This window comes from Eumetopias jubatus, unplaced genomic scaffold, assembly GCF_037043125.1.
Source record: "Eumetopias jubatus isolate StellerSeaLion01/CBP00866 unplaced genomic scaffold, mEumJub1_p1.0 scaffold_1, whole genome shotgun sequence".
Taxonomy (NCBI): domain Eukaryota; kingdom Metazoa; phylum Chordata; class Mammalia; order Carnivora; family Otariidae; genus Eumetopias; species Eumetopias jubatus.
This window is the reverse complement of record NW_028274807.1, coordinates 209,947,043-209,959,692: the sequence shown is the minus strand read 5'-3', so window position 1 is coordinate 209,959,692 and position 12,650 is coordinate 209,947,043. Positions and strand designations below refer to the sequence as shown.

Genomic DNA, 12,650 nt, shown 5'->3' with positions numbered 1-12,650 from the left:
ATAAGCTCATTCGGAGGATATGAACTTTTCTGCAGGCTCTACTTTCTTACAGATGTAGATGATTAGCTGCTCTGCTTCCCTTTCACAGGAGAGACAGCATGCATCCGTCATCAAAACTTTTGGCCTTCAGGGCGCCTGGGTGGCTCAGGTCATGATCCCAGATCAAGACCCGCACTTGCCTCCCTGCTCAGTGAGGAGTCTGCCTCTCCCTCTGCTCTTACCCCCAGCTTGTGCGCACATGTCTCTCTCTCTAAAATAAATAAAACCTTACAAAAACAAACACTTTTGGCCTTCAAGAGACAAAGTCTCCCAAAAAACTTGCAGTTTGCTCATTCAAGTGTGATATTTAGGGCATCTGATATTTTTTCTTTTTTTAGGATTTTATTTATTTGACAGAGACAGTGAGAGCAGAAACACAAACAGGGGGAGTGGGAGAGGGGAGAGGCAGGCTTCCCGCAGAGCAGGGAACCCAATGCGGGGCTCCTGGGATCGCGACCTGAGCCAAAGGCAGACGCTTAACAACTGAGCCACCCAGATGCCCCTAGGGTATCTGATATTTAGGGCAAGAACTACATTTGGATCCAGACAAAATCCCTCATGACTGCTTAATGCTGACAAATTACCTTTTGACTCCCCATGGAAATGTACACCAAACTCCTCTAACTAATGCAGATTTTTTATGGTTTATTGATGGTTCCTATTTAAAAGATGAAAACCACTGTGCTGGGTACGCTATTACAACTCCTTCTGAAGTCCCTAAGGCAGCACCTTTATTTCAGCCAAATAGGTTGCATTAGGTAAGCCCATACACCAATTTATACATTATCCAAGGGCAAAAGCACAAACACTTGTACTGATAGTCAATATGCCCTTGGGGTAGCTCATGACCTCACACTATTATGAAAACAAGGTGTCCTTCCCTCCAATAAATAGCAATATTAAAAATGTCTCATATGCTCAAAATTTATTAGATGTCACATATTAACCAGATGCTCTGGCTATTATTAACGTTCCCAGGCATTCCAGATTCAATTCCCTGCAGGCCAAAGGAAACCACCTCACTGATATTTCCACCAAAAAAAAAAAAAAAAAAAAATGCCAAAGAACTCAATAGCCAAACCTCCGTCATACTCCAAAGGGATATTCTCCCAAATGATAATCAGAAAAATTAAAGAGACACCCAAACATTGGCCCCAGGAAATAAAAGATATTAGAAATCTAGTAATTGTTGGTCTGATTAAAAGAACTCTGGTTTGGGCCAAATAACAACTCAATCCTATCAGAACTTCTAAAATCTCCCCTACTGGGGCACCTGGGTGGCTCAGTCGGTTAGGCGTCTGCCTTCAGCTCAGGTCATGATCCCAGGGTCCTGGGACTGAGCCCCCACACGCTGGGCTCCCTGCTCAGCCGGGAGTATGCTTGTCCCTCTCCCTCTACCCTTCCCCCTGCTCGGGCTCTCTCTCTCTCAAATAAATAAATAAAATCTTTAAAAACTAAACAATGTACCCAATAAGGTGATGCTGGCTCAACACTCCAAGATGATCTCCACCACGTCTGACCTTGAAAAGATAACAGACTTTAGAGGGGGAATGCCTCAAAAGTTTCCCTCAAATTCAGCTCTCACTCTGACAAATAAATAAAGTCTTAAAAAAAATTTTATTGGGGGCGCCTGGGTGGCTCAGATGGTTAAGCGTCTGCCTTCGGCTCAGGCCATGATCCCAGGGTCCTGGGATCGAGTCCCGCATCAGGCTCCCTGCTCCTTGGGAGCCTGCTTCTCCCTCTGCCTCTCTCTCTCTCTCTAGCTCTCATGAATAAATAAATAAAATCTAAAAAGAAAAAATTATTTATCAGAGAGAGAGAGCGCACACAAGCAGAGGGAGCGGCAGGCAGGAGGAGGAGCAGGCTCCTCGCTGAGCAAGAAGCCTGATGCGGGACTCAATCCCAGGACCCCCTGATCGTGACCTGAGCCGAAGGCAGACACCTAACCGACTGAGCCAGCCAGATGTCCCTGGAAAACCTGATTCTTAATTAGCAAAAAAAGAAATGTAAAAACTAACAAAAGGAAACCTGTTGAAAATGGAATCAGGAACTCAGTAGTGGAAGATCCCAACCCTACCACTCCTCATTGCACATTCAACAGGAAGAGACATGCCTTGAAATACCACTTTAGTGACTACTTTGTTATCCCAGCAGGAAGAAGAAAGGGTTCCTCCTTACCCAGCAACAGCCCAGCCAATGAGTCCCGACTCAGCCAATGAGAAGCCACTACATTTTGAACTTCCCAGTTTATTCCAACCAATGCTTTGCTCATAACAGCCCCTTCCAAGTCCCCTGCTTTCTTTTATAGGAGAGCATTCCTCTCCTTTGTTCTCCAGAATTGCCTTTAGCATTGTGTAGCTTCCGCGTCCTGAATTGCAGTTCTCTGCTATAAGCCCATTTTTGCTGGTAAAATAATTGGCAGTTTATTCTTAAGGATAACATGTCATTGTTCAACAGCCCCATCCTTAAAATGAAAAAATTATATAAAAATTATACCTACTTGCATGTTAAGAAATGTACTTCAGTTCATCAGTGGATGAAAGAGTCTTCAAAATTGAAACACTAGCATTTTACTGAGGGGGAAAAATTATCCATTAAACTTAGAAACCACTGCTTAATGAGTACCTACAATATTTTCCCACCTCAAGGTTTACTTGCAAAACTAAGTAGCAATCCACAAAACAGATAATCACTTGGGTAATGAGCCGCTGTAACTTTTTCACAATATATGTAAATCAAACCATCAAGCTACATGTCTTAAGCTTATGCAGTAATAGGTCAACTTTTCTCAATAAAACTGGAGAATAAAGAATAAGCCACTGATGAAGACAATATATGTATAACGTTAGTAACATTTCTTTCATGTTGTGAATCTGGGGGAGTATATACAGTAATTTGCACCAGGCTTACCTATATTACTTACATTGTTTCTTTCCAGTGCAGTTTTCAAATTATTTTGAAAATATTTTTTAATTAAAAAGCTTCCCTTACTTTTCATTATAAGGTATTATACATTCTTACATGGTTTTGTAAAAAGGTGAGGCAAGTGAGTTTTCCTACAATGTTTACATTCAATAGAATTCTCTCCAGTGTGAGTTCTTCTGTAGCTTCCCATGGAAATGCATGGATGGCTTTCCCTGATTCTTTACGTTTATATGGTTTCTCCCCATGTGCACTCTCTTGTGTCCTCAATGAAAGCTTGCACGACTTTCCCTACACTGAGAGTTTCTCTCTGGTATGAATTCCACATATATGAACATCACAGGGAGTAACGACTTTACCATATTGTTTGTGTTCATAAGGTTTTTCTCCAGTGTGTTATTTCCTGTATTCAGAAAGAACTAGAACAACTGAAGAATTTTCCACATTCTTTACATTTACATGGCTACTCTCCATTGTGAGTTCTTTCATGGTTTCGTAAAGAACTAGAACGAGTGAAGGCTTTACTACAATGTTTACACTGATAGGGTTTCTCCCCAGTGTGAGTACGTTCGTGGGTTCGCAATGAACTAGGACAATCGAAGGCCTTCCCACACTCCTTACACTTACAAGGTCCATCTCCAGTGTGCTTGATCATGTGCCTCTGAACGTTTGAGAGAGTAATGAAGGCTTTCCCACACTGCTCACATTCATAGGGTTTCTCTCCGCTATGAGTTCTTTCGTGTTTTTGCATAGAACTAAGATAAATGAAGGCTTTCCCACACTGCTTACATTCATAGGGTTTCTCTCCACTATGAGTTCGTTCATGCTTTTGCATGGAACTGAGATAAGTGAAGGCTTTCCCACACTGCTTACATTCATACGGTTTCTCCCCAGTATGACTTCTTTCATGTTTTTGAAGGGAACAGGGAAAACTGAAGGCTTTACCACATTCCTTACATTCATGAGGTTTTTTCCTACTGTGACTTCTTTCGTGGTTTTGAAGGGACATGGGCGAACTGAAAGCTTTGCCACATTCCTTACATTCGTATGGCTTTTCTCCACTGTGTATCTTTTCATGACATCGAAAGTTACTGGGACAATCAAAGACTTTCCCACACTCCTTACACTTGTAAGGTCCACCTTCGCTGTGCTTCATCACATGTGTTTGAAATATGGTGAGAGGACTCAAGGTATTCTCACATTCATTACATTCGCAGGGTTCCTCTCCGGTGTGACTTCTTTCGTGTTTTCGAAAATACTTTGGACAACTGAAGGACTTGCCACATATTTTACATTCATAAGATTTTTCCCCACTGTGTCTCCTTTCGTGATTTCGAAAGTAGATGGGACAACTGTAGGTTTTACCACAAATTTTACATTCATAGGGCTTCTCACCCCTGTGTCTCTTTTCATGACTTCGAAAGGATCTGGGACAACTGAAGCCTTTGCCACACTGCTTACATTCATAGGGTTTCTCTCCAGTGTGAGTCTTTTCGTGTTTTCGAAAATAATTCGGACAACTGAAGGCTTTCCCACACTTCTTGCATTCATAGGGCTTTTCTCCAGTGTGAGTTCTCTCGTGGATTCGAATGTAACTGGCATAACTGAAGGCTTTCCCGCATTGCTTACATTCATACGGTTTCTCTCCAGTGTGAGTTCTTTCATGAATCCGACAGTAACTGCGACAACTGAGGGCTTTGCCACAGTGCTTACATCTATATGGCTGCTCTCCAGTGTGAGTTCGCTCGTGTTTTTGAAAGTTGTGGCGATATCTGAATGTTTCTCCACATTGTTTGCATTCGTAGGGTTTCTCTCCAGTGTGAATCCTCTCGTGCTTTCGAATGGATTGGCAATGCTTGAAGGCCTTCCCACAGTGCTTGCATTTGTACGGTTTCTCTCCTGTGTGAGTCCTTACATGTACTCGAATGGATTGGCGATGCTTGAAGGCCTTCCCACATTCCTTACATTTGTAAGGCTTCTCTTCACATTCCTGATACTCATATAGTTTGTGGCCAGTGTGAGAGATCAGATGCCTGCTAAAGGATGAATGATGCCTGAACACTTGTCCACAAAAACTGCATTTACGCAGTTTTATTCCAGTAGGAGTTTTCTTTATCTGCTTATGATTTGGATTCTGGCTGAAGGATTCTCCAAACGGACTACCTTCTTTATTTTTACAGGGACTCTCTACCACAGGCCTGCTGTAAAAATGAGAAGCATGTTATTAATGACTTAATAATTTCATATTTATTAAGTTATTTCAATGACATTTTTACCATTTTCAAAAAATGTGTTTTTTGTGCTTTCAGATTGTTTGAAAATGAGTATGTGCTAACCATTCTGCAAGAAGTTGATCACAGCTATGATCAAAAGGGATAATCATAAATGGGGTTTCTGAATACTTTTTGAACATGTTATTATTTTTCAAACACTGAACATCTATGTCATATCAGAGAAAAAACTTTTGATGAAAAAAAATCCTGGGGCGCCTGGGTGGCTCAGTTGTTAAGCGTCTGCCTTCGGCTAAGGTCATGATCCCGGGGTCCTGGGATCAAGCCCCGCATCAGGCTCCCTGCTCAGCGGGAAGCCTGCTTTTCCCTCTCCCACTCCCCCTGCTTGTGGTCCCTCTCTCGCTGTGTCTCTGCCAAATAAATAAAGTCTAAAAAAAAAAAAAAGGGAAAAAAGAAAAAAATCCTAAAAATAAATAAACTTAAAAATGGTCTGATTTATTTGTTTTTTTAATATTATGACAAAGATTTTTCTCATGGGACAACTGTTTGTTTTTAATTTTAAGTAGACTACACGCCCAACTTTGGGCTTGAACTCACAACCCTAAGATTAAGAGTCACAAGCTCTACCAACTAAGCCAGCCAGGTGCCCCCAGAGACACTGTTCTTACGTGAGTGGGACTCACCTTAGATCTGTCTGATGATGTTCATATAGACTTTTACTATTATGGTCTTCCCATTTTTCTCCTAAAATGCAGACCAGGAAAAATCATAAATTATAAAAGAATTATTAAAGTTTTTTTGATTTTAGGTCCATGATGAACATGAGGTCACCATGGCTGATTTATTTATCAACATATTCCCTTTCCACATTTCACCTCTCGAAACAGCCCTGATGAGCAAATCACACTGGTTCTCTAATGGACTCGTAAGTAAGAATGTCGTCACCCTTACCTACTGAGGCCAGGTTCCTGAGGGTTTCCTGCATCACATCTCTGTAGAGTTTCTTCTGGGACGGATTCAGAAGAGCCCACTCCTCCAGGGTGAAGTTCACAGTCACATCCTCAAAGGCCACTGAGTCCTGAAACATCCCATGCATGTGTACAGGAGGATGGGTGAGACAGACAGCACTGGAGATCTCTACTCAATTCGTAAGAAATTCACATAGGACTTTGATTTCTCAACATTTATTCTATGACTGGGTCATCAGACTCTTCCTCTCTGGTCACACTCACTTCATGAATTTAACAACATCATGAACACAGGAATTTGCCACATTTTTATTGTGATCACTTCCAGTGTCCATGTCTCTCTACTGTCAGGGAACAGAACCCCTTGGAGAAATGCTATGCAAATAAAAGAAATATTTCCATCTTAAGACTATCAATTTCCTTGTGAGAAAAACTTTCATCTCCTTCTTAAATACAACATCACACAGTACTCCATGAAGCACAGGGTCACAAGTGCATGATGTTTTATAGACCAAAAAAAAAAAGGAAGCCTTTTCTTCTATTCCCATCCCCAAACATGAAAAATCAGTTTTACTTTCCACGCTCTGTCTCATTTCATGGACCAGGGAGATATTCAGAATATACAACTCAGACTAAGGAAAAGGTGTGACAACTTAGACAACCCCCAAATCCATATATTCATGAGCCTCAGAGTTGCCTCCCACCAATTTTTAGGACACAAAGGCACACATTCTGATGATAAGATACCAGAAGAGATTTTGACAGAATCATACCACTGTAACCAGGGCCTTGGTGACCTTGAGGAACATGTTAAGGCATGGAATTTGAGGGGCTTCAATGAATTTCACACTACTACTCATAGTGAATTTGCACATAATGTGAAACAGAGTTCAACAATGCTTTCCTCCAAAAACCCCACCAAATCCCTTTTTTCTGATTTCTGTTGCAAGTGTACCTAACCAGCCACTCTGGAGGCTTTCCTCCCAACTTCACTCATTTCTGAGTTCCTCTGCTGGGAAGGCAGAAGGACAGCCCATCCCAAGCACAGGAATCCCTCAGTGATTAATTCCCCTAAATGCTGGTCCCTGAAAGAGATCATCCAATGATGTCCATGCCTAGGGAACAGAGAAAAGCTCCCACCCAGCAATTCTAATGCTAGAATTGACTTATTCAGTAGAGTGACAGCAAACAAGGGACGCCTCTCTTGTTGTGGGTGCAGGGAGTAATGAGCTGCCTGGATCAGTCCTAGTAACTCTTTCCACAATGGACCTGTAGAGCATGTTCATAAAAAGTACTATTAGCTAGTGTAGAGGAGAGAGTGAACATTAGCAGGCCTGAGATCGCTCACCCTTAAAAATCCTGGATGACAAAGTTCATCCCTTGCTGCTATCTGGGAACTGAATTTTGGGATTGACCCCACCAACCCTACAGATAAGTGTGCCTCCATGTGCCTAAAGCGCTAATGCAAACACTACGGTACATGAAACTCTTATCTTCCTTTTCAGAGTCCGTACATGAAACTCCTATCTGCCTTTTTAGAGTCTGTAATTTGTTACAGGTTTGGCAAACAGTGTTGACATGACCAGCCCCCAACAAACACTCCAGACGCTGAATCTCTACAAAGCTTCCCCTGTAGACAATAATTTACATGTGTACTCACAACTTGTTGTTTGAAGAACTGAGCCCATCCCACGTGATTACATTGACATTTGAAAGCTTGTTACTAATTTACACCAAAGTAGACTAAAGCCAGTTTAATGATCTTTGTTTAATGATCCTCGCAGAAAAATGTAAAAATTGTTGCTTAATGTCCAAGTAGAAGAAAATGTGAACAGATGCCAACTGTTCTTAACAAGCACTCACTGTCACCCAGACTTCACCACTCCCAAACAGTATTTTTTTTGTAAAGATTTTATTTTAGGGTGCCTGGGTGGCTCAGTTGGTTAAGCGACTGCCTTCGGCTCAGGTCATGATCCTGGAGTCCCGGGATCGAGTCCTGCGTCAGGCTCCCTGCTCAGCGAGGAGCCTGCTTCTCCCTCTAACCCTCTCCCCCTCATGTACTCTCATTCTCGCTCTCTCAAATAAATAAATCTTTATTTTTTTTAAGATTTTATTTATTTATTTGAGAGAGCGAGAATGAGAGATAGAGAGCACGAGAGGGAAGAGGGTCAGAGGGAGAAGCAGACTCCCTGATCAGCAGGGAGCCCGATGCGGGACTCGATCCTGGGACTCCAGGATCATGACCTGAGCCGAAGGCAGTCGCTTAACCAACTGAGCCACCCAGGCGCCCTCAAATAAATAGATCTTTAAAAAAAAAGATTTTATTTTATTTATTTGTCAGAGAGAAGAGAGACGAGAGTACAAGCAGGGGAAGCGGCAGGCAGAGGGAAGAGCAGGCTCCCAGATGAGCAAGGAGCCCGATGTGGGACTCGATCCCAGGACCCTGTGGTCATGACCTGAGTCGATGGCAGACACTTAACAGACTGAGCCACCCAGGTGTCCCCCAAGTAGTATTTTTATAAAATTCCATAATCCCCCAGATTCTTCAGCCAACAAAAGCACTCCTCCAAGCCCAATAGATAGAACAAATGTCAAGAAATGGACAGTCCTCTGAAGAACAAGGTGGTAGTCTACCTAACATGTAAACACCGAGGATTTTTAAGCTGTATTATTCCAGACAATACAGTACTAACTAGCAGAGTGATAAGCAGACAGAAAAGAGTAGGAAGTGCCTTCAACAGGCTGGCATTTAATATGAAAAGTAAGTCAGGGACACAGCAGTCACTGAAGGTAAGTGGCAAATATTATGAACACTTCATACACGGGCAGGCATACACTGCTAATCACTTGGAAAAATGTACTGTATTCCCCCCAATATTCCATGGAAAATAGCCAGTTCATTCTAGATTTAAACGTGCAAGATAAAACGAGGAAACTTTTAGAATTCACAGATAGAGATTTTATTGACACAGGAATACTAAGCCATAAAATCAGACAGGCAAATTCTACTCTATTAAAATTAAAATAATTAAAAGACAGGGGCGCCTGGGTGGCTCAGTCATTAAGCATCTGCCTTCTGCTCAGGTTAATGATCCCAGGGTCCTGGGATTGAGCCCCACATTGGGCTCCCTGCTCACAGGGAAGCCTGCTTCTCCCTCTCCCACTCCCTCTGCTTGTGTTCCTGCTCTCGCCATCTCTTGGTCTGTCAAATAAATAAATAAAATCTTAAAAAAAAAAAAAATTAAGGGGCACCTGGGTGGCTCAGTCGTTAAGCGTCTGCCTTCGGCTCAGGTCATGATCCCAGGATGCTGGGATCGGGCCCCGCATCGGGCTCCCTGCTCTGTGGGAAGGCTGCTCCTCCCTCTCCCACTCCCCCTGCTTGTGTTCCTTCTCTCACTGTGTCTCTCTCTGTCAAATAAATAAATAAAATCTTTAAAAAAAAAATTAAAAGACAAGGAAAAGTATCAACAACAACTGCAATATAAATGGTCAACTGGCAGAGTTAAAATGAACAGATGTATATTCGAAAGGAAAAAAAGTCAAACATACTGAACAGAAGATGAAATACCATAGATTAAAAATGTCCATCACGAGATAATGAGATAACAGGGAAATAAAATGTTTGGTAGAGGGGCACTTGGGTGGCTCAGTCGGTTAAAGGGCTGCCTTCAGCTCAGGTCATGATCTCAGGGTCCTGAAATCGAGCCCCATAATGGCTCCCTGCTCAGTGGGTAGTCTGCTTCTCCCTCTTCCTCTGCTTGTGCACCCTCTCCCTCTGCTCCCCCTGCTTGTGCTCTCTCATGCGCTCTCGCTCTCTCTAATAAATGAATAAAATCTTAGAAAAAAAACAAACAGGTCTTTCCTTTAAAAAAAAAGTCCAGTAGATCCCACTTCAGTGATTAGAAAAAAATTTGTGAATAGAAAAAAAACTCATCAATTTAATAATCCCAAGTGTTGAAGACCATCATGTATTGTAAAACTGTTATTTCATAAATGATGCAAGAATGTTGGAGGGTCAAGTGATTCAATCCACTGCTATTCCCCATAAGTTTGATCTGATCACTATCTACAGCCTAAGAATTTTTCAACAATGTCCACAGAACTTTTTGTGCATTTGCACTAAGAGACTCATACAAGGATGGCATCACCAATATCAAAAGATCTGGAGAATTTATCAATAGAAAAAGAAAGCAAGGAGGACTGCAAAATATGCATCAGGTTACCCATTGTTTTTTTTAAATAATTTTTTGTTATGTTAATCACCATACATTACATCATTAGTTTTTGATGTAGTGTTCCATGATTCATTGTTTGTGCGTAACACCCAGTGCTCCACGCAGAATGTGCCCTCTTTAATACCCATCACCAGGCTAACCCATCCCTCCACCCCCTCCCCTCTAGAACCCTCAGTTTGTTTTCCAGAGTCTATTGTCTCTAATGGTTCGTCTCCCCCTCCGACTTACTCCCCTTCATTCTTCCCCTATCTTCTTCTTTTTTTTTTCTTAACATATTGCATTATTTGTTTCAGAAGTACAGATCCGTGATTCAACAGTCTTGTACAATTCACAGTGCTCACCATAGCACTTACCCTCCCCAGTGTCTATCACCCAGCCACCCAATCCCTCCCACCCCCCACCACTCCAGCATCCCTCAGTTTGTTTCCTGAGATTAAGAATTCCTCATATCAGTGAGGTCATAGGATACATGTCTTTGTCTGATTGACTTATTTCACTCAGCATAACACCCTCCAGTTCCATCCACGTCGTTGCAAATGGCAAGATCTCATTCCTTTTGATGGCTGCATAATATTCCATTGTGTATATATACCACTTCTTCTTTATCCATTCATCTGTCGATGGACATCTTGGCTCTTTCCACAGTTTGGCTATTGTGGACATCAGCAGGTTATCCATTGTATGACTGTTAGGGTCAACTGCAAGGGACCCCAACCTGAGATTTGGTTTAGATTGCACTGACAACACGCACATGCCTACAGGGTATGAAAGTGTTTCTTATTTCCATAATGCAAGCGTCCAGGGAGGACAGGGCAGGCCTCTCAAGCACGTGGGAAATGCCTGGAGAGACCAAGAAAAGCAGCCTGGCCCGGGTTTTTATTGGGGCTTGGGGGTGGGCTAGGATGAGAGTTGGGGTACAGGGACAAGGCAGTGGATTGAATCATTTGCCAAAACCAAAGGAAGGAGCACCCAGGCTGTTTGGTCCCCTTGTACAGATGTGGGGTACAAGGGGAGGAAGGAGAAAGATAAGGGTTGAAAGCTGTCAACAGTCAAACATCAAAAGAGGAATCAGAGACTTCCGGTCTCTGGTTGGACATGTAAGGAGCTTAGAAGCTGACTTTCAGTCCTCAGAAGACAAAAAACAAGAAACTTGAAATTAACAACTCCTCCATCACAGAACTGAGGTACCAGGGTAAAGCACGGTCTCCAAAATTAAAGACAAAAAAGTAGCCATTTAAAAGTATGTCTGGAATATTCTACGCTTAACAAGGCCTGACCTCAAAACAATCTATTTCACAAGACGGTCACTGACTGGAATTTTCCCAGAGCCTATCTGACCTGGGAGGAAGGAAATAGCCAACTTGAATCTCTTCTAGCCTTATCTTCTCCCAAAGGTGAAACACTTCTGAGGATGACAAGGGTTTTTTTCCCCCCTCATGACACCAAATAGGTGGTGTCTGTCCCAATGCCACTTCTCCCAACTCTGTGTCACCAAACAGGTATGACACGGTTCAATTCAGGGTAGTGCACTTGTATTAAACAAGAGTCCAGTTGATGTAGAGGCAGGTGTGGGAAGAGGGGAAGCATTCTCCACTCCAGTGATTTGTTCTCAATCTCTAGTTGAGCCTATGTACCTGGACTTGACCTTCTGTGGTATAGTGAGAAAGGTATGTCATCTTTGTCCCTAGTTCCTAATAAATACCTCTTGAAGCTTTTGGAATTACTTGAGTGCCTTGTCCCTATACCCCAACTCTCATCCTAGCCCACCCCCAAACCCCAATAAAAACCCGGGCCAGGCTGCTTTCCTTGGTCTCTCCAGGCATTTCCCAAGTGCTTGAGAGGCCTGCCCTGCCCTCCCTGGACGCTTGCATTATAGAAGTAAGAAATACGTTCAATTCTAACACTAACACCCAGAGTTCACGTCCGACTCCACAGGTGACGAGCTCAGTCCCACACACCGGCCCCACTCCAGATGCCAGCCACAGATGGTGTGCTCAGCCACCTACACATTCAGGTTTCCTCCATGGGCCATCACATCTGGTGATTTACCAAAATGATGTAAGAACTCAGCGAAACCCTTTACGTAACTATAATGACTTCCTATAAAGGATACAACTCAGGAACAGATAAAAGGCAGTGATGCATAGGTCAAAGTTAAGGGGATCATATGGGTGAGGGGAGTGGAGGTGGGGGGGAGCTGGTTGCAGAGGTGCCACCTCCTCTCTGGACACGCCAACCTCCCAGCTCCTAGATGT

At 42.8% G+C, this 12,650-nt stretch overlaps 1 protein-coding gene across 1 annotated transcript; it reads right to left on the bottom strand.

Annotated features, from left to right (window-relative positions):
* Nucleotides 1-2,288: 2,288 nt before the first annotated feature.
* LOC114197796 (uncharacterized) lies at nt 2,289-6,401 on the bottom strand. The gene is made up of 3 exons (XM_028088981.2): nt 6,144-6,401; nt 5,876-5,936; nt 2,289-5,162 (listed from the first exon to the last, which is right to left on the bottom strand). Exons 1-3 carry the CDS (start codon nt 6,286-6,288, stop codon nt 3,425-3,427), a joined length of 1,944 nt encoding a protein of 647 aa, XP_027944782.1. The 5' UTR covers nt 6,289-6,401; the 3' UTR covers nt 2,289-3,424.
* Nucleotides 6,402-12,650: the final 6,249 nt, after the last annotated feature.